The 20,857-nt window shown below is 41.5% G+C and overlaps 2 protein-coding genes across 2 annotated transcripts in view; one reads left to right on the forward strand and one right to left on the reverse strand.

Annotated features, from left to right (window-relative positions):
- wnk4a (WNK lysine deficient protein kinase 4a) overlaps window positions 1-19,407 on the forward strand; it is a 41,131-nt gene extending 21,724 nt beyond the window's left edge. The window contains 16 exon segments of the mRNA XM_061706060.1: window positions 3,143-3,231; window positions 3,300-3,519; window positions 4,679-5,000; window positions 5,262-5,392; window positions 5,681-5,754; window positions 7,753-7,888; window positions 7,990-8,106; window positions 9,292-9,465; window positions 10,366-10,420; window positions 10,520-10,651; window positions 11,760-12,442; window positions 12,776-12,854; window positions 14,605-15,055; window positions 16,214-16,422; window positions 17,494-17,588; window positions 17,664-19,407. Coding sequence (XP_061562044.1) covers window positions 3,143-3,231; window positions 3,300-3,519; window positions 4,679-5,000; window positions 5,262-5,392; window positions 5,681-5,754; window positions 7,753-7,888; window positions 7,990-8,106; window positions 9,292-9,465; window positions 10,366-10,420; window positions 10,520-10,651; window positions 11,760-12,442; window positions 12,776-12,854; window positions 14,605-15,055; window positions 16,214-16,422; window positions 17,494-17,588; window positions 17,664-17,666 — 2,970 coding nt within the window. The 3' untranslated portion in view covers window positions 17,667-19,407.
- LOC133417868 (cytochrome c oxidase assembly factor 3 homolog, mitochondrial) lies at window positions 19,033-20,745 on the reverse strand. Its single transcript, XM_061706059.1, has 2 exons — window positions 20,455-20,745; window positions 19,033-19,781 (listed from the first exon to the last, which is right to left on the reverse strand). Exons 1-2 carry the CDS (start codon window positions 20,648-20,650, stop codon window positions 19,684-19,686), a joined length of 294 nt encoding a protein of 97 aa, XP_061562043.1. The 5' UTR covers window positions 20,651-20,745; the 3' UTR covers window positions 19,033-19,683.
- Window positions 20,746-20,857: the final 112 nt, after the last annotated feature.

Raw genomic sequence — 20,857 nt, forward strand, 5'->3', positions numbered from 1 at the left:
ATTGCACACCTCATAAACGAATGCCAGCAAGCCATGGGGAGTCCATAGCGCTACCCTGACACCAGCTGCGGGGGCGCTTCCCGAGCAATGGGCCCCCACAGGCCACATTATTAGGTTATTAGGTACCTACACTGCCTAATGGGGTGGGCAAGGTATGGCCTGCATATCACATACGTCCCATGCCGTCCTTTAAAAAAAAAAAAAAAGTATTATTATTTAATTTAACCTTTATTTATCTAGGCAAGGAAATTGAGAACAGATTCTCATTTGCAATGCCGACCTGGCTGCAGTCAGCAGAGTAAAAAAAAAGCAAAATTAAACCAAATACATTAAATTCTTTAAGCGGTGACTTCACAAAGCATTTAAATTTTCACGAGTCCTGTAATACCTTTTGCATTAATTTAGATGTCTTAAAATTGATTTGTTTTATTCATTTATGTCATTAAATAATTGTCAGATCGATTTATTGTCAATACCTAAATAAAATATAAATAATAATAAATACCTATTTAACATTTATTCATTTATGTATTTTATTAAATAATTGGTTTATTAAAAATTTATTCTGTTTTTTTCATTTTTTATTCATGTTTTGTGGCGGCACGTTGGCCGACTGGTTAGAGCATCTGCCTCACAGTTCTGAGGACTGGGGTTCAATCCCCAGCCCCGCCTGTGTGGAGTTTGTATGTTCTTCCTGTGCCGTGCGTGGGTTTTCTCCGGGCACTCCGGTTTCCTGGAGGTTAATTGACAACTCTAAATTGCCCGTAGATGTGAATGTGAGTGCGAATGGTTGTTTGTTTGTATATGCCCTGGGATTGGCTGGCGACCAGTTCAGGGTGTACACCACCTCCAGCCCGATGACAGCTGGGATAGGCTCCAGAACGCCTGCGACCCTGGTGAGGAGAAGCGACTCAGAAAATGGATGGATGGATGGATGAATAAAAGTGATGATCTCGAAATGTTCTTCTTTTGGCTATTACAGAGGGGCAGTGCCCCACCCGATGCAGCTTTTGGAGTTGCAGCATCCATTTTATAATGCGGAGGAGTGGAGTAGAACATTATTGCCTGGAACGAGTTGTTTTTTTACTTTTTTTTTTTTTTAATCAAATGAGTTGACAAAGGCAGCTTGGTGACTTAGTGGTGAGATGCAGCACATCGTCCTTACAGTTCTGAGGCTCTGCACAATATATAGTAAAATTTAATTAAAGAAGAATAATTACATTACAAGCATGATCTGGAAACATTTATTCAAATAAACAAATATATGCATTACATTTTTAAAATTAATTTTATCAAACAAATTGGTTGCTTAAAATTTATTATTATGTTTTCATTTTTATTCATATTTTATTTGAGTTACCCGTTCTGATCTCATCAAATAATGTTGAATTAATGTATTGCAAATAATACAATAAAACATTTTGGTAACATAAGAAATTTTATATATACATTTACCATTGCATTTATTATTTTAAATAATTGGTAATTATAATGTATTTATATTTTTAAATTCAGAAAACATTTTTATTGATTTATTTTAACTAATAAAGTAAGATTTTTTGTTAAACAAATTTAATATATACATTTAATGTTTGTACCTAATTTACTAAATAATTGGTGAATTAATTATCATTGTTAATTATGAATAATAAAATAAATATGAGAATGATTGTTATTTTATTATTCAACGTGACTAATTTTAAAAATATTAAAATAAACTATTTAAATCATATTTTCTTTTTTTCCTTTTCTTTTTTTTAACTTTTAACTTCAAATAATTTTGCCCATCTGTCCCAAATTTGGCCGTTATTTGTGACACAAAAGTTTGCGTAGCCGTGAGCTAATGAATTAGTCTCTTAGCGTCTCTCCATACAAGCAGATGATGGGATCATGTCTCGCTACTGTAAAATGTCAGATCGCAACACGTATAAAGCCAATTGTTGCCGTGTTTTGACTTCAATTCGGCCTGCTGCTGCTCTGCAGGCCAGCAGATCTCTTTGACCTCACCTCCTCCTCCTCTGCTGCTTATCTGTGCTTCTGCAGGCTGCGCTAATCTGGCCACATTCGCGTGAGAAAAAAAACCCTCCCTTGTTCTCCGTGCTCGTGGCTTTGAGTTTTACCATGGGAGGTTTTTTTTACAGTTCTGAATGAAACCAACCATAACTAAAAAAAATCAATGAATTACTTTTTTGTGTAATACTTTATCTAAGTAGGGCAGTATGCTGGATTAGTGGTAAGGTCTGCTGAACAGTTCCGAGGTGTGGAGTTTCCATGTTCTCGCAAGGGGTTTTTCCCTTCCACATTCTCAAAACATGTTTGTTACTCTACATTGTCCATAGGGCTCAATGTGAGTGCGAATTGTTGTTTGTTGATATGTGCCCTGCCACTGACTTGTAACCAGTCCAGGGTGTACCCTGTCCCCTTGCCAAAATCAGATGGTATAGTGTTTTAGAAAATGGTTGGATGTTCCCTAATTCAAGTGCTTAACTAGCTAGCTACTGTAAATATATAACCAACTGATTGCAGTTTTTGTATAATTCTGCTGCCTACCTACTTACCTACAGTAACTAACAAACTCAGCATATTTTTTATAATACTGTTAACTAACTAATTAACTAACCAAGCAAGCATAGTTTTTTTCACTAACCAATTAATTGTAGTTCTTTACGTGGGATAACCCCTTGAGATGCAACATTTCCTTTGCAAGGGGGTGCCACACATTTTTGCGTAATCCTGCTACTTACTAGTACGTACTGACCAATTTATCTAACCAACTACAGTAAGTAGAATTTTCCTAACACTGTTAACTAACTGAGGATAATTGAGCACAGTCTTTGGTACTTCTGATTAATATGCGTAGTTTATCTATCTTACCAACTACTGGACGTTTTGCATAAACCTATCCACCTACAGTACCCACCGACTGACTAACTAACTAATACGATAATTTGTTAATATTCCTAACAAACTAACTGACTGACTGACAAACTAGGAGCAACGTTGAGAAAGACACACTCTAAAAACCTCTTCTGTGTATCACAGTTGCTGTGACTTTGTATTGTCCTTGACACGATATTTGTGTGTGTTTGTTTGTGTGTGTGTGTGTGCGTGCGTGCGTGCGTGCGTGCATGTGTGCCTGCAGGGCATCAAACCTGACAGCTTCTACAACGTGAAAGTGCCGGAGCTCAAGGAGATAATTGAAGGCTGCATTCGCATGGACAATGACGAAAGGTATACCTCTCCTCCCTTCACTCCAGTTACCACACGTGACGTGACTAGTAAAACAAACGCTGCCGCAGGTACACCATCCAGGACCTGCTGGAGCACCCCTTCTTCCAGGAGAACCACGGCGTGCACGTGGAGCTGGCCGAGGAGGACGACACGCTCAAGTCGGGTCTGAAGCTGTGGCTGCGCATGGATGACACCAAGAAGCTTCACGGGAAGTACAAAGACAACAACGCCATCGAGTTCCTCTTCGAGCTGTATAAGGACGTCCCTGAGGAGGTGGCGCAGGAGATGGTGAGGAGCACCAACACGTGCCCACAAATGCAACCCCATTCATTTCCTGGTGTTGTAGTGAAAGATTAATCACATTTGCTAACAAAAAGATTTTATGGAAAAATATTACATAAAAGTCACATATCTCCAAATATAAAATGTATATTTTTAAAAAATTAAAAATATAGATGATGCAATATAATTCTCAAAATTATGTGATTATTTTATCTTAAATTAAATCCAAACCACACAAAATATTTTATCTATTAATAGGTTTCAGATTTTACAACTTTCGGTCAAAATCTCTCGATGCTGTGATATATATTTTTTTCATCTTTATCTGAAACAAAGTAATATTTGTTGTCGTCCAACGTGCCGCCTAGCAAAGAACATATTTTAGATTTTTTTTTTATGACAATAGGACAATATCTCACATTTAATGATACAAAAATATATTTGATTAAATCCAAACCAATTTGTGATTTTGTTTCTTTATATTGTTTTTTTTTTATTAAAACAAAAATAAAGGACTTTTTTTTTTCTTTTCCCAAAACAAAATAAAGGGGATTTTAAGATTAAGTCTCCAAATTTTGTGTTTTTTTTTTTTTTTTTTTTTTTTTTTACTGTCAAATTTCATTCAGTGGTTTTGGTGTATTTTTTAAACTTTTAAACTCAAGGCTGTCACAGTACAGCGTTTTATGTTGTGGCAGCTGATGCGAAGCCTGACAGGCGTGAAGAAAACACAGCGTGTCGCTCAAGGGCAGAGCTTTTTTTCACTGGAAACAAATGTGAGCAGGAAGGAGCACTTCAATAACACCGTGGCCATAGAGGTGACTTTTAATTAAAGCGTAACTTTTCATCGAGATTAAATTTGTTATCAGTTCATGGATGTCGTAATGTGACTCGGCTGTTGATAGGAGCCTTCGGACTCGATGTCCTGCTCGGCTAGCGCCAGCTGCCAAAGCGCTGCTCAGTGGGATGTCACATAATCCTTCCACGTCAAAATCTTTTGCCACTTTCTTGTGTCAATTCCAGCAATAAAAATAATTTCAAGTAAAAATTTGATGATATTTTACATCTTTTTATGTTCCAAACATGGTTTCTTCGATAATAAAGATTATTGAACTGTTAAATGTGATGCCCCTGACTATCTGTGTATGTCTGTGTGCTTTTTATGTAGGTGGTGCTGGGCTTCGTGTGCGAGGCCGACTTCAAGCTGGTGGCCAAGGCCATCCGGGACCGGGTGGCGGCCATCAAGCGGCAGCGGGAAAAGATGAGGCGGCAGGCTGAGGAACAGAGGCCACGTTCATCCTCCCCGCAAGTTGGCGAGGTCGCGACCGCCGAGTCCCCGGCACCCCCAGCCCCCGTGCCATCCCCCCTCCTGTCCCCCGTCACCGGCTCGGCAGACTCCGGCGTCAGCTCCGGCTGCCCCGCAGAGCCGGACGAGCCTGAGGCCAACCAGCACTTTCACATCCGTCACAACAGCCTCTCCTCGGCTAATTGTGCGTCTGCTTTACGTAATACGCCTTGCTTGTTAAAAATGCAACACGCGTACACAATCGTCAGCTTGTGACTGGCACATGGCGCTGAGTGGAGATGTTTAGCCTTAAAAAAAAGAGCATGCAAATGTTCTGACTGAGTGAGAAAGTCAAGCTCGGGGACATCAAGTGTGTCATGTGCATCTGTGTGTGTGCATGTGTGTGTCTGTGTGCGTGCATGCGTGTGCGTCACATGCTAACAGAGTGTGTGTTTTGTTGAGACAGCTGACTGTGAGACGGACGGCGACCTTAGCTACTCGGGTCTTCAGGACCCCCTCGAGGCCACGTCCCCCGCCTCCTACGCCCACTCCCCAGCCGCCGACGGCCTACCCATCCCGGTCTTCCGCTTCCCCTCGGTGGGTGGTCATTTGTGCACCTTTTGTATGTGACAGACACCCACTGTTCACTTGCGAGGCATACCGTGCGTTATTGATTTTGTACATATAGGACAATCGCAGTACACAACATTAGATACACAATCCCAAGATTCAATTAAAAAGATAACAGTGACAAAAAAAATTATCATTTGATTTAATGATTATTATGCCCATCTCTAGTGTGTAAAACACGTAGTAAAATGTACATATATGTAGTAAAACAGTGCTGTATATGGCGCTGAAGTCATTCTCTATGTGTCTTGACAGAGCATTGCTGTATCTAACAACACGGAACCTGTCAAGCCAGGATCTCCAAGCGGCTTCAACTCTCCTGGTGACAGGTACGCAACTCCTCTTCCTCCTCCTCCTCTTCCTCATCCACATCTGTCGATGTGCCACAACAGGGTGGAGGCAGGACGGACCCGAGGTGGCTTTCTTTAGATGTGGTGGAAGGCCCGTTTTTACTCGTGGGAGGGATTTTGGTGGGGCTTTTTTCTCAGTGTGAGAAGAGGCATTGAACATGCAGATTGTTTCTGTGTGTTGTGGATCTCCAGGAAATTGCTCAATAGCCTAGACCATTGGTTCTCAAACTGGGATACAGTATCCACAAGCTCGGGGTTTGCAAAATAAATGTCATTAAATTACTATGTTGTATAATGTTTTTTAGAAAGTGCAGTGTACATGCACGTTCTAAGTGGTGGGGTTTGATAGGTTGGCGTGTGAAGTCGTTATGTGGTGGGGGGTGGGGGGGGGGGGTACGGGGGGGGGGGCCTCGGGTTATTCGTGGATTTTTGCTATTTGTGGTTGGGCCCAGTCCCTTTCCCATGTAAATATCAGGGATCAACTGTACTGTATAAACCCATTTAAAAAAGCAATTGGGTAAAACGATGTACCGCGACGTAGGAGGGGAACACTGTAGTCACTTTTTTGAAAATTAGTCGCTACACGGGTTGGCCAAGTCTGTAAGTTGGTAACACTGACTGTGCTTTTGTAAACTAGCTCCTCTTAGCTATGTTACTGGAAGCAGTCAGCTAGCAAGGATGGACAAATATTGGGTTCAATTAAATATAATTCGGTTAAGTTCTTTTCTATTAATTCACTGCCAGCCCTCCCAGTTAACATGGATATTTGAATGATATAGCCATTGATGGCAGTGAATGAGTTAAACAGGTCGTCAATGTCGAGGTTGGAATGTTAAAAAAAAAAAAAAAAAAAAAAAGATTCCCATGGCATTTAGGGATGCACACGGTTGTTATGTTTTATTGGTGTTAGGATTATTTGGAGGTGCTTGTAAGAAGTTCTCCCCTGTAAAGGGTCCCTGTACCCCAAAGTCCAAGTGGCCTGCACATGGAAAAAAAAGTAATGGTTGTAACTTAAAAGCGGCCCCAGGAGTTGGGGCTAAAGTGGAGGCCCCTTGCCAAACCCATAAATGTTTGGGCAGCCTGCGACGCAATTAGCTGAGCTGAAGGCTTTTTTAAAAAATGTACATGGAATGTTCTCCGTGCTTCTCTGAAACCTATAATGTGTTCGTTGTATTTACTCAGCACACCCTGGACAGACACCCGATTCCCACAAGTAGACAATTGTCTTCTTGTTTACACCTGAGTCCTGCATGCTACCAACAACAATTTAGTAGGATCTTACACAAAACACAGAAACAAGCTGCATGGCTACCTCTGTGCTTGCTGTTTCTGTTGTTGCTGTGAAATATAGTGTGAATAGTCATTATCTTACTAGATGCCTGAGAGGCACATTAAGATTTCTAGTGCGTGCGATGCCGATGTCAGCAGCCGTCTTCGCTTTGTTTGTTTTCCCGATGACACACGGATGTCACCTCTAATAATCTGTTTTCCTATATTGCAAAAACGTGTTTTGGGTTTATTGAAGACTAATTGTACATGTGTGTGAATGCTTGTTTGTAGACCAGTACAGGGTGTACCCTTCCTCTCGCACAAAGTCAGCTGGGATAGGCTCCATCTTACTCATGACCCAAATGAGGATCATAACTACAGAAAATGGATGGATCATATTGGAACCTTTATTAAAGCTAACAGTGCTTTTTAGCAATGCAGCACCCCACTTGTCCCTACTGTAATATCACCACTGAGTTTTGATATTGGATTTAGGGAATGATAGGTTTACCCTTGCCTTTAACGCTCAGCGTATGATCACTTTTGATTTGCCAGTTGGTAGAAGGCAAAATTCATAGGGCTCTATCATAACTGCCCCATGGATCAATGATCTATAGATCAGAAAACGAGTAGTCCAACACTCCCTCCCCTTGCTCCTAATGCAAATATTATTATTATTATTATTTTTAATATAAATCTCCATTGCAGCTACGCCTCCGATGTGACTTCCGGCCTGAGCGACGGCTACGAGGGCATGACGGAGAAGAGCGAGAAAACGGTTGCTAGACGAACCGCTGCCAAGCTTTTTAGGCGGCGGGTACGCTCCAGGCTGCGCATCACCGGGGTACAATGACGCCGCACATTGTATGCCTTGCTTAGTTTTAGACACTTGGCACTTGAGCCTCACCGCCGGTCGCATATGGTCACTTCCCAACTCCCCTGCAGCTGTCCGACAAGGTAGACCGGGTGGTGGAGTGTCAGCTGCAGACGCACAACGACAAGATGGTGACGTTCAAGTTTGACCTGGATGGAGACAACCCGGATGACATCGCCGGCGTCATGGTGGGTGACAGCCACCGCCACTACAAACCTCCCTTTATTCTAGATCTAGAGTTATTCAATACATACATAGGATTCTTAACATCACAAGAAAATCACAGTTAATACACCAGACGATAGTATTTCAGGATCATTTTTCAAGAAAATTATTCCTAACACATCCCACACCACAGGGTAATTGCTCAGGATAATCTTGAAAGAAAATCACTCTTAACGAACCCCACACGACAGGATAATCGTTCAAGATGGTCTTTGAAGAAAATAAATCTTAACAAACAACACGATATTCACTCAGCATGATCTTTAAAGAAAATCACTCTTAACACACCGCAGGATAATCGCTCAGGATCATCTTGAAATTAAACTCACTCATCATGCCACAGGACAATTGCTCAAGATAATCAGTAATGAAAATACTCTTAAACACAGTCGACACCACAGAATAATCGCTCAGGATCATCTTTCTCCCTCCTTATCACGTCCTTTATATCTTTGCTCTATTATGTCTATGGGACTGATTGATTTGTTACCCACAAAATGAGTGCCTGTTGATGGCATCTTGGCTTGGCTATTTGAAGCGGAATGAAGGCGTGCTGACGGCTACTCGATCACCACGTCTGACGCGCAACAGCAACTCCCCGCAACAACCGCGTGAATGTGCAGCACAGTGCTGTTACTCGCGCGTGAGGTGTTTTTCCCGGGAAAAGGACCAATGAACGATGATGAGGAGGAGGAGGATGGCAGCGCATTTGATGGATGGACACACAAATAGAACGTCCTGTCCACTTCACGGTCACAGTACTTAAGCTCTGCACTTAATGATCCATTTGTATGTACTATAAATACAAATTAAGTACTTTTGCAAGAAGAAGGTGGACTTTGGCGATACATGTAAACACATTAGTGCAACTAAAATGGTTCCAAAACAAGGTTTGACTGGGAAGTGGATGAAGAACAAAATGGCCAACTGCCAAACAAATAATGTGCATGTCATATGCATTAGAAGAAAATCAAATTTTCCGAGCTGCAAAGTTTTATTGTTTAACGTTGACATTAATCTTTTGTCTTTTACACAGAACCCACAACCAGAATGTCTATGTTTGCTGTACTTGTAGGGATTACATACAGTTACATTGCATTGGATACAAAAGAATTGTTTGATGTTGATTGCTTTTTTTTTTGCTACAGGTGCACAACGAGTTCATCCTGCCATCGGAGAAGGAGGGGTTCATCTACCGCATGGGTGACATCATCAAGCGGGCAGAGGCACTCATGGCCAAAGAGCAGCCAGTGCACCCTAGCGGGCAACGCCCCCCTCAGCCTGCCTTCCACAGCACAGCCAACCCACTGTCTTCCTCCCAGGTCAGCCGCAGTGTGTAAGATCGTAACGTGTAACGTAGATTTGATGTTTCGTTCGTACATTTCCTACAAGAAAATCTCTGAACAAAACTAAGTGAAGTTATGTAGTCACAGCATCAAAAGCTTGCGTGTGGATGCGTGTGTGAGGGTGCGCTGTGACTGATTTGCCTTTGAGGTCAGCTTCTATTCTGAGACTTTTGGGAAGATAGTTCCAAAAGGGAGTTGGACAAACTCATGAGGCCTCAGGATGCAAATAGACACAAACTACTTGTACCCATCATATACAGATGCAAATGTGTTAAGAAACACCCATATTTACTCCACCTCAAGGGTGTCTATCCGGCGACTAGTGGCTTATCGAGTGAAGAAACAGCCATACTGTATTTACTGTACTTGTAGGGAGTGCATGCATCTCCTTGTGGCTAATTGGTGAAGAAACATCCAAAATTACTATACATGTAGGGAGTGCATACAAGTACTATTTAGGCAAGAACTGTATGCTTACTGTACTTGTAGGAGTGCCTAGAAGTATTACTTAGTCAAGAAACATCAGTTCACTTTAATTTTAGGGAGTGCATAAACCTCATCAGTAAAGGAGCAGCCATATTTACTGTACTTGTAGGGAGTGTGTACAGCTACTCATCAGTGAAAACATTTCCAGTCACTATACTTGAAAGGAGTACAAATACTCACCAGCGAAGAAACATCCATATTTACTGTGCTTGTAGTGAGTGCATAAAGCCATTAATCAGTGAAAAAGATCCACATCTATTATACTTTAGAGAGAGTGCATACAGCTACTCATCAGTAAAGACACATCCACATTTACTGTACATGTAGGGGGTGCATACAGCAACTAAGAAGTGGTTAATTCACTCCCAGGTGTTATCTTTATTTTCGCAGCCAGATCTGCAGAGTCAGAGCCTCCCACGAGCTCACTTCTCCTCCTCCCTGCCCGGTACGTCAGCTAATCATGTTTTCTGTATGACATGTCGATGATGTCATCGTGTTTCAAGCGTGTGTGTGTGTGTGTGTGTTTGTGTTTGTGTGACTCAAGACTTCGCTGTGGCTAACTCGTGTGCGGAGGTACGCGGTTTGCATCCACGTGCCAACGGCGACGTCTTCACTCCAGATGTGATTTTACCTGGGCGACCGCTTGTCCGCTCGCAGTCGTTCCACAATGCACCAGGTAACGCTCTAGCCTCCGCCGCCTCAGGGCCCCTCGCACACACAGGGGGAGCATTTCAGGACAATTGCCAAAAAAATTATGTATTTAAATTATTTTCATAATGCATTCAGTGTATATTTGTATATTATTGTTTCATTGGTATTTATTTACAATTCATATATTTTTATGTATTCAATTTATATCTTCACATTATTTAAATTATATTTATTGAATGTAGTGTGTATTGTAAAATATATTACAGTTTACATTTTATCCTAAAACATTTAATTACTTTTTTTTTTTTGTAATTGAGGAGTTGTATGAAAAGTATTGAGCGTAGAAACTATAAATACCATTATTATAGTCACACATATTAACCTAAAAAGTACTTGCTTAAATGTATATTTATTTCTAAAGTGTTGCTGTTTTATTTATTTGCATCTTTATTTTTAATTAATTTAGATATTACAATAATTAAATGTTGTATACTTTATTTAGTGTATATTTATTAAAAATAATATATACATTATGTAAAATTAAAATTTTTCTTAAAAATAAAATACTTTATATTCCTAATGATTTAAGATTAATTTAATTTATTTAATAGTTGTTATTTAAAAAGTATTGTGCATGGAAACTATTGTATATAACCATATATACTGTATATATGCACTGTTATTATATTTTTCAATAAATATATACTTATTACAATTATATTTATTTATAATATATTACTTTTATGTTGTTTTTTTATATGTAAATAATTGCGAATTCAGTAGATGCAGATGTAAAGAAAACAAAACTATTTCACTAATGTTAATATTTAAACATGTTGGAAGTCACCAACAAAAAGGAGCCAAATGTGTGACGTTCCCAACGCTTCCGTGCGTGCGGTGCGATGTGCAAATGAGGACTTACTGTATTTTCAAGTCCAAAATGAGTTCCAGAAGTGCACATGGGACACATTTACGCTTCGCTCGCAGCCACGATGGTGATGGGGCCGCAATTACACACGGAACAAAGCATCTTTGTCCAGTGAACGAGAGATTTACGCCCCCCACGAAGGCCGAGGAAAGACTGTGTGTCTTCCCTTGTACGTGTGGATTGATTGCACATGTTTGTCTTCCAGGGTCTCCTCTTGCTTACCACCACACCGCCTCCCTCCTGCCACACTACCACGTGCCCTACATGGGTAACTTCCCGTTCCAGTACCCCGCCTCGCCGGGTTCCCCCAAACCAGTGCCCGTGGCGATGGGTGGCCTCCATCCACCTCTCGCCCGCGTGTCCAGTAGCCCCACCTTTCCATCTGTTCCTTCCCCGGTACCGCCGGGCTCCCCGAACTTCCTTAAAGACAGCGAGAGCCCACCTGGGCTGCCGCCTCAGCCCCAGCATCCCGGCATGTGGCCCCCGCACAGCCAGCCCCTGTTCTCACTGGCCAACGTCATCTCCATGGCCATGAGCATGGCGCAGTCGTTCATCCCTCCCGCCCAGCAGGGGATGCCCTCCTATGGGGGCTTCCACCCTCAGTCGGCATACCCGTACCCCCCGCATTACCAGACCCCCACGCTGGAGGTGCCGTACCCCTTAAACGTCTACCCCGGCCCGTGTAACACGCCACCGACGGACGGATTCCCTCAAGGTTGTCAGGACACCTGTCCCACTACCCCACCACAAACTCCACTGCAGCAGACCGAACCCTCCACTCCCCCAGGCCGACTTCAGGAGGGCCAAGTCCCTGTCCTATCCCAAGTGCCCGGTTCGACCTCGTTGTTGGATCTGTCACCCTCGACGACGGACAGTCCGGAGAGCACCGTGAGTCTCGATTAGCTGCATTAGCAACACATGGTAATGGCGAACAGTCACTTTTATTGCAACAAAAATAACATTGAAGCTGGCATCAGCACAGGGATTTACAAAATTCAACCAAGGCCACACAGTCTCAATTTCAGATCACATTGTACACCTCCATGAGTGCACTGTACTGTATCCTGTTGTCGCTGTCAAAAAGACAAGTATCTCCATATTTTGGGTTTTTGATTTTTATCAGAAAAAAACAAAATTAGATTCTTGAAAATTGTGGTGATAGTTTTTGTGCAACAACAACAAGAGCAAGCTCATTAATATTTGTTTGTTCTTCCTTTCTAGTTATCATCTATCAGCACTCTATCTGAACTGAACACCACAAGCCCGATGGCCCAAAACGTGTCACCATTGAGCTCCTCAGGTAAGAAATTGTTCAAATCTTTGGTGTTTGACTGTAAAATGACACTTTTGTTTTCAGGCCAAACAAAAAAGCACATGTGCTTGTTTATGCGCACACAGTGGCCATTTTTACCATGTTTTCCCTCTCAATACATGCTGCTTTGGCCTTTTGACGTGTTTTCTCCTCCTCGCTCACACCATCGCCTATTGAACCAAGAGCCATTGCGTAACCTCTGGTGCCGTAGCTAATGTTCCATCCCGTGTGGACATCGGTGCCATGCCAGCCCCCCCCAACAGCGGTGACCAAACGGCGCCCATACACACTCGTTTACAGCCACCCCACACCACCACACCTGTCTGTGTTTATAGACTCTAAACAGAGTCCTTCTGTTTGCTTGCGCCCAAGCTAAACCCTCACCATGGTTTAATGCTACAAGGACGCCTAGTGGGCAAACTGAGGCACTGTGGCCTTAATACAACACATAAACAGGAGAGTACAAGCAATGATAACCACAGAAGTCAGGACACTAAATGTAATACAATTACATGGCATACACAAATTAATGTTACCAATGTCACTGGCATGTAGCTGAAAGCAATATGAGTTCCGTAATGTACAAATTAATTTTAGCTAACATGCTAATGTCATTATCACCCAACTAAAATCCATATCGATTAGATGCTGTACAAAATGATTCGATCAAACAGATGCTAACGTCAGTAGCATGTAGCTGACAGCAATATCAATTACATACGTACAAATTCATTTGATCAAACAGATGCTAACACCACTAACTAGCTGAAAACAATATCAATTTCATATGGCATGTACCAATTGATTTGATCAAATAGATGCTAACATCACTAGCATGTAGCTGAAAGCAGCAATATCAATTACATACATTCACATTTATTTGATCAATAGGATGCTAAAGTCACGAGCATGTAGCAAGAAGCAATATTGATTAGATCCTGTACAAATTCATTTAATCAAACACATGCTAACATCATTAGCATAAAATGATGGCCACTGATGGCTGTCATAAAAAACTTGGGATGCAGGCCAAGTAATGAAACTAACTAATAAATTAGTTATTAGTCTATTTTTCAATGATCTACCATCTGTTAATAAATAAAGATATACAGTCATTAAAAATATTATTAGACCACCCTTATTATTTCAGTTTCTTGTTTATATTTTTGGACAAACATAATGATGACAACAAAAATAGCTCATAAGAATTTAATTTAAGAGCTGATCAATATCTAACCATTTTCCATGGTTTTCTTGTAAAAACTAAAATCACTGGGAATACAAGTTTAAGCGTATCAAATAAGACAAAGTATTATGGAATCAGTTGGATTTTTGTCATCCTCATTGTGTTCCTTGGGTACTATTACCTTTAGTGGTACCAGGAATTAAAATTAACAAGAAGTTAAAGAAACAAGGGCGGTCTAATAATATTTTTCCGTGACTGTATGTTATCATCCTCCGACTCTACTGAGGATAAGCGGTACAGAATGGATGGATGGATGTACTGTATGTTATCATATGGCAAATGATCGTAAAGTCATCTACTTGATTTGAGGATCAATGATTTGCTAGTCAGTCAATTGTCAGGGGGTGATTCATTGGTTCCTGCTAATTAGCCGCGCTGCCAATCACACAAACAGCCCGCCCATGTGTTCCTACTCTTGGACTATGAGAGTAAAAGCAGCAATAAACCAAAAGAAGAGCCACAATATGAAGACGGTTTCCTTTTGCCTGGCAGGAGCTGCATCTGCTGCGGTGACGGTGGGGCGTTTCCAGGTGTCGCCCAGCGCCGAGCTGCCAGGCCTCGCCTCGCTGTCGCAAGGGGGCGCGAGCAGCACCGAGGAGGGGCAGGGCGAGTTGGAGACTGGTCTGGGTGGCTCCCTCCCTAAGAGGAAGATGGAAGAGGAGGAGGCGGTAGAGGAACGGCCAAGGGCGAGGAGACGCGGGCGGAGGCGGGCGCGCAGCCTCAGCCTGATGGGCATGTCCGCGGACAGCGGGCTGTCGGTGACGGCCCCAGATTCGGAAGGCCGGCTGTGGGACGGCGCGGCCGGCAGCCCGCAGTACGGCAATGCACTCCACCACCTGTGGACCATGAACTACAGCCACAACTCCTCCTACCTGAGCAGCGACGACTCGGACAGCAATGATGACGAAGACATGCTGGATGAGCTCCAGGAGCTCCGAGAGAAGTGAGTGACTGTTTCACAATGTTAGGTACACCCACCAGGACCTCCGCTAAGGTCAAACTTGTCTGTTACTGACATGCTGGACATTACTGTTCCATTTTGGTCCTGCAGGAGAGGAGACACTAAAGCACATTTTGCACACACATACAGCAACCCACAAAACGAATACATTGCCACAAAATTTTACCTTCAAGCTTTCAAATATTGGTGCATATCTAGATAACCATGCAGAGTGGATATTGTCTTCCCCACTTTTAGATGTTACAGTCCGCTGGCATTTGGGCCATCGTACCAAAAAACAAATAAAACTGTAGAGAATATTTTTTCATTGCTTTTGGTTATTGCAGTCCTCTTGCATTGGAGCCAAGTGGGGAAGTAACCCATCATACAACGAAAATAGAAATTCCACACAATGTTGACCTCAAATCTCTCAATTTTTATGCAGATCTGGATGAAGTTGCAGTTGAACAAGTTTTTATCCCTACATCAGTCTGCTAGGTTCGGGGCCAAGTCAGGCAGTGACCCATAACAATAAACAATTAGCACACATATTTGCCTTGAAAAAAATCTAGACGGTTATCCACATCTGCACTAAAATTTTAAAGCTTGAAGGCTAAAATTTGTGCCAGCTTAGTGCGAACTGTTTATTTTTGTGTCACAGCCCCACCTGGCCCCAACGCTAGTGGAATGTAACTTGCAACAATTGTAATATTAAACATTAAATATTATATTGGAATGAAAGTAAACCTTTTTCCACAACCCCTAAGTACCGATATGTGTTTATAAAATATGAAATAAAATGTATTTTCCTTACACCTATGTATTATACGCTTTATCGAGTGATTATTTTTTTTTTTTAGGAAAAAAATGCGTATTATACACAAGAAATTACGGTTATTGTTACAGGTCACGGCCCCACTTTGTGTCATTGCTAGCAGACTGTAACAGCCAAATGTGGAGTTTTCCCCCCCCAATCTGCGCCTTTATCAGATCTTTACCAAAATATCATGACTTGAAAACAAAATTGCGAGCTGATTTTTTATTTTTACTTTGGGGCACTGCCCCTCTTGGCCCCAATGCACCAGGACTCTACTGCACGTTTATCCAGATGTGCACCACCATTTGACCTTGAAGTTGAGCGTTTTGTTTCTGCGGTTGCAGACATCTGTCTGAGGTGCAGGAACTGCAAGCGGCTCAGAAGCAGGAGATCGAGGATCTGTACGAAAAGATGGGCAAAGTCCCGCCACCTGGCATTGTTTCCCCGGCCGCCATGTTGTCCAGCCGCCAACGACGCCTGTCCAAAGGCACGGGGGGCTTCCCGCCATCACGTCGGAATAGCCTCCAGCGATTGGACATGTTGCCGATCCAAGGTGACTTAACGTCAAAGGGGATTGCTATGATAGGACTCACACCCACTCTGCGAAATACTTGCTTGGTGTCGGGCAGGGCTGGGTGATTAATCAATGTTATCGATTAATTTTAATTTATTTGTCGGGATAAATTTTTTTAATAGGCGCCACGGTGGGCGACTGGTTAGCACATCTGCCTCACAGTTCTGAGGACCAGGGTTCAAATCCCGGCCCCGCCTGTGTGGAGTTTGCATGTTCTCCCCGTGCCTGTGTGGGTTTTCTCCGGTTACCTCCCACATCCCAAAAACATGCAGGGTAGGTTAATTGAAGACTCTAAATTGCCTGTACGTATGAATGTGAGTGTGAATGGTGGTTTGGTTATATGTGCCCTGCGATTGGCTGGCGACCAGTTCAGGGTGTAACCCGCCTCTCGCCCGTGACCCGTGTGAGGATAAGCGGAACGGAAGATGAAATGAATTTTTTGGGCAGCTACTGTTTACATTTTATTTAATCATCTCATTACTGTATGTTTTTATAAAGTACCCTATTATAGATTACTATTTTTCTTATTTAAAAAACACCTTAAAAAATGTGTTTTTTGGGAGGATGCCAGAGCGCATTAATAGGATTTACATTCATTTCAGTGGGGGAAGATGATTTGCGATATGAGAGTTTTGAGTAATGTGTGGTTACAGAACGAATTAAAGTGGTTTCTCGTGGCACCACTGTATTTAAAAGGATGTATTTTGACAAAAGGGATATTTTTCCCCAAAATGAAATACTTATTTTCAAATTATCTGTAAAGAAACAATATTTTATTTCCATTATTTCTGTGGAATATGATAAAAGTGGCAAATCCCAGAAAGGAAAAACAAAAACCAAAACTTGTATTGAATACAATCATTGCCATTTGTTGTTGTCTTTTTTAATAAGCAAAGGGGGGAAAATAAGTAATTAAGTCAGAAATTGGAGATTTCATTTTAAGGCCGTATTACCCTGGCCTAGGTTATTACCCCGCCTTTCTACCTTTTGACATTTCAGCTTCGATGTTACCCGGACTCTCCTTTTGCTGACATTTGAACCTTTTCGCAGGTACTATCAGAAGAAACTCTCTGGGAGGAAGCAGCAGCAGCTCCCAGGACAAACCCAGCAAAGGCATCACTTTCGCTTCAGACATGAGTAGAATGGTGAGAGTCGGTGTGTCCGTGCACGTCCTCTTCCTGTTTGGTTGTCTTTTGATCTCACGCACGTCTCTTTCCTAGTAAGAAAATTGTAAGCGAGCAAACGCTAAACATCTGGACTACCTCATCCAACGTCGTCACGAAGAAAGAAACGGTTGGGAGGTGGGGGGAATGACATTCAAACGATACTCCACCACCCCCAACCCCAACGGAGTATGAGGGACTTTCCTTTGTCACATGTTGGGAATAACAATGTCAATCCTGAGTGAAGAACTACATGAGTTGATTCCACGCTGCCACAGCTATCCATTTGCATTGTACAGTAAACCATGTTTTTTTTTTTTCCGTTTTGTTTTGACGCCAGCCATCTTGTGCCAGGCAGAGATAATAGAAACTGCAAGATGGCTGAAGACAAACAGTTGAAATCCACAGCCCTCCGCCAAAGAGGGAATGACCACAATTTTGGATGCACATCTTTGTCGCATGATAGATCGCTGTCTCTTGACAAGATCCAAAACGCAACAACAACAAAAATAACGTTTTAAAATGCGATACGTTCTTTTAAAACTGGGGCAGCATGGTGAGCAAGTGGTTCGCACATCTGGGTGTCCTCCCACGTTCCCAAAACATGCATGTTAGATTCATTGAAGACCCTAAAATATCCATAGGTGTGAATGCCTGTCTAAAAGTGCACTGTGATTGGCTTGCAACCAGTCCATACCAGACTACTCCTGCAGGTGGCGCTAATGCATGATAGAAATTGGGTTATCGCAATAAGCAAACTACTTTTTTCTTGTCTGTTGGCTTTTGGTCTTGTCATTATTTATTTATTTTTATTTTCAAACCTCATCAAAATTCGAAGCGTGGAAATCAAGGTTGTTATATTTGCATTATTTCTCAAAAATTAATTGGGTCATTGCCCCAAGTGCAACAGGACTGTAACAGCAAAACCTTGACACTTGTTTTAAAATGTGCAAATATTAAAATAAAATGACATTTAAATGATACACAAATAATAATGTGTTAGTGGTCACAAACCTGACTGCCTGGATTTAGTCATTAATTCACTATAATACTTGAAAATTCAAAATTTAGCCCCAGGTATTTTATCCTTCTCATAATGGCATCAGTATGATATTCCCCTTTGCACTTTTTTAATAAGGATTTCGTCACTGATTGGCTGGGTGAAATCACATTTCTGCATTCCTATCATGTTACCAAATATAGTTGAGCTCAATAGCATTCAAAATCAAAGAGGAAATGAGAAAAATCAAATTTTGTTTGTGCTTTTAATGTTTACGCTCCTTGGTGGAGGTAATCGAGTCAGTATAAGATGCAAATACAAATTTCTAATATGTAATACTATTTCTGGCTTCTCCTGCTTGTACGTGTATATACGGTAGAGTGCATTTATAGACTGTTTACACAATTACTTGTGCAACAAACAAAATACAAATATACATTATTTTATTAGGATAGATCAATCAAGCACCTCATGCACTTTAGCTTTTTCATTTATCAATTGTCGGTCAAATGGTATTCATTTATAAAAATAAAACAAGGGAGAATGTCCAAGCTGGCAATGTGCCTTAAAAAAATCATTCACACTGGACATTGGAAAAAAAAAAAGTATCAAATAATATATTGAAAGAGTTGCAAAATAAACAATGTGCAATGTAGAATAAGTGTTTCCAATAAGCTGCTGCCATCTGTGCCTTTTCCTTCTCCTTGTACTTAAGGTCTTATTTTGTATTTCTCCTCATCTATAATGGATTTCCCAGCTCAATAAATATAATTTTTAAAAATTAACCCAGTGAGTTGTTTTTTTTTTTTTTTTTTTGCAAAACAAAATGAATCAATTTAATTCTACATAACACTTTATCAACATAAATACAGTTAATTACAACCATTTCATGTTGTTTTAAGTGCTGTCATTTTGCATTGTCTGCTACGGAAGGTCACTTCAGATCTCGCACAAAATGGCTGCACACGCACACAAATTATTATTTGACTTAAGTCCCTGCCAAAGTTGGATTCCAGTGCTGTCTTTGAGATGAGCACAGAAAGGCTGGTAGCCGTCCCAACGGAGGGCCTGGACGCCTCAGTTGGCGCCCGTCTTTGGCGCCCGAGCACGCTTGGCCTCCTCGTCCATCTCGTCCATGATGCGCTCCTGAGAGACGGAGTAAAACGTGTAGCCATCTAGACGTGAGAGTGAGCGGTTAAGGGAAGTAATGTACATAAATAGGGATATAACATTATATATAAGATGGTAAAAGTATATATAAAATAATGGAAATTAGAACAAATACAGTGGGTACGGAAAGTATTCAGACCCCCTTAAATTTTTCGCTCTTTGTTATATTGCAGCCATTTGCCAAAACCATATAAGTTAATTTTTTTCCTTTAATGTACACACAGCACCCCATATTGACGGGAAAAAAACAGAATTGTTGAAATTTTTGCAGATTTCTTTAAAAAGAAAAACAAGTATCACAGCCATAAGTATTCAACAAAACGAAAGAAAAAAAACAACTTACAAATGTGTCTTAATTTGCTTTTGCAAAATATTTGGTAACTTGTACAGAAACCTAACACTTTGTATTGTTTTATTTAAAGAACAAATCTATCTGAATTAAAAGAATAATAATAAAACATCTTATTCAACCAATTTTAGTGGTGAAAAAACGACTACAATATTGCAACTATTATTACAGAACTCTCGATCCGTTTTTTTTTTTCCATTCCCCTTGTCATGCTTGCAAAGAGTGTAGACTAAAGTTTAACACGTAACATGTCAAATATTTGACATATTCCGAATATTTTTTAGCCGTGACTTCACCTTGCGTTGACGTTAGCATTAGCAAAAGGATACAGATGCCCACCACGAGCGCCCCAATGGCGAATCCGGTCAGCACGTTCCGCGTCCGCAGCTTCTGCGTCTTCTTCTTCCATTGCTCCAGCTCCACCTGCCTGATGAAGTGCAACTGCTCCGGGGACAGGTCCTCCTTGCTCGGGTTTATCCTGGTCGCGAATGGGACGTCAGTCCGCTTCGACGCCTTGTCTGCCATGTTTGTCCAGCTAGTTAGCTAGTTTCCGCTGCAGAGTTGCAAAACAACGACACTGTGGATGCCACTATTAACCGCGCATCCACCATGTTGTCAGATTTGTGCCACAATAATGCAGCTATTAAACAAGTCCGGCGGCATGTGTCACTACAAAATGGTTCCCCAGGTGCACAAAACGGCTTTACTGTTCCTATGAAATGAAAGCCAAGG

The sequence above is a fragment of the Phycodurus eques genome, chromosome 19 (assembly GCF_024500275.1).
Source record: "Phycodurus eques isolate BA_2022a chromosome 19, UOR_Pequ_1.1, whole genome shotgun sequence".
Classification (NCBI taxonomy): Eukaryota; Metazoa; Chordata; class Actinopteri; order Syngnathiformes; family Syngnathidae; genus Phycodurus; species Phycodurus eques.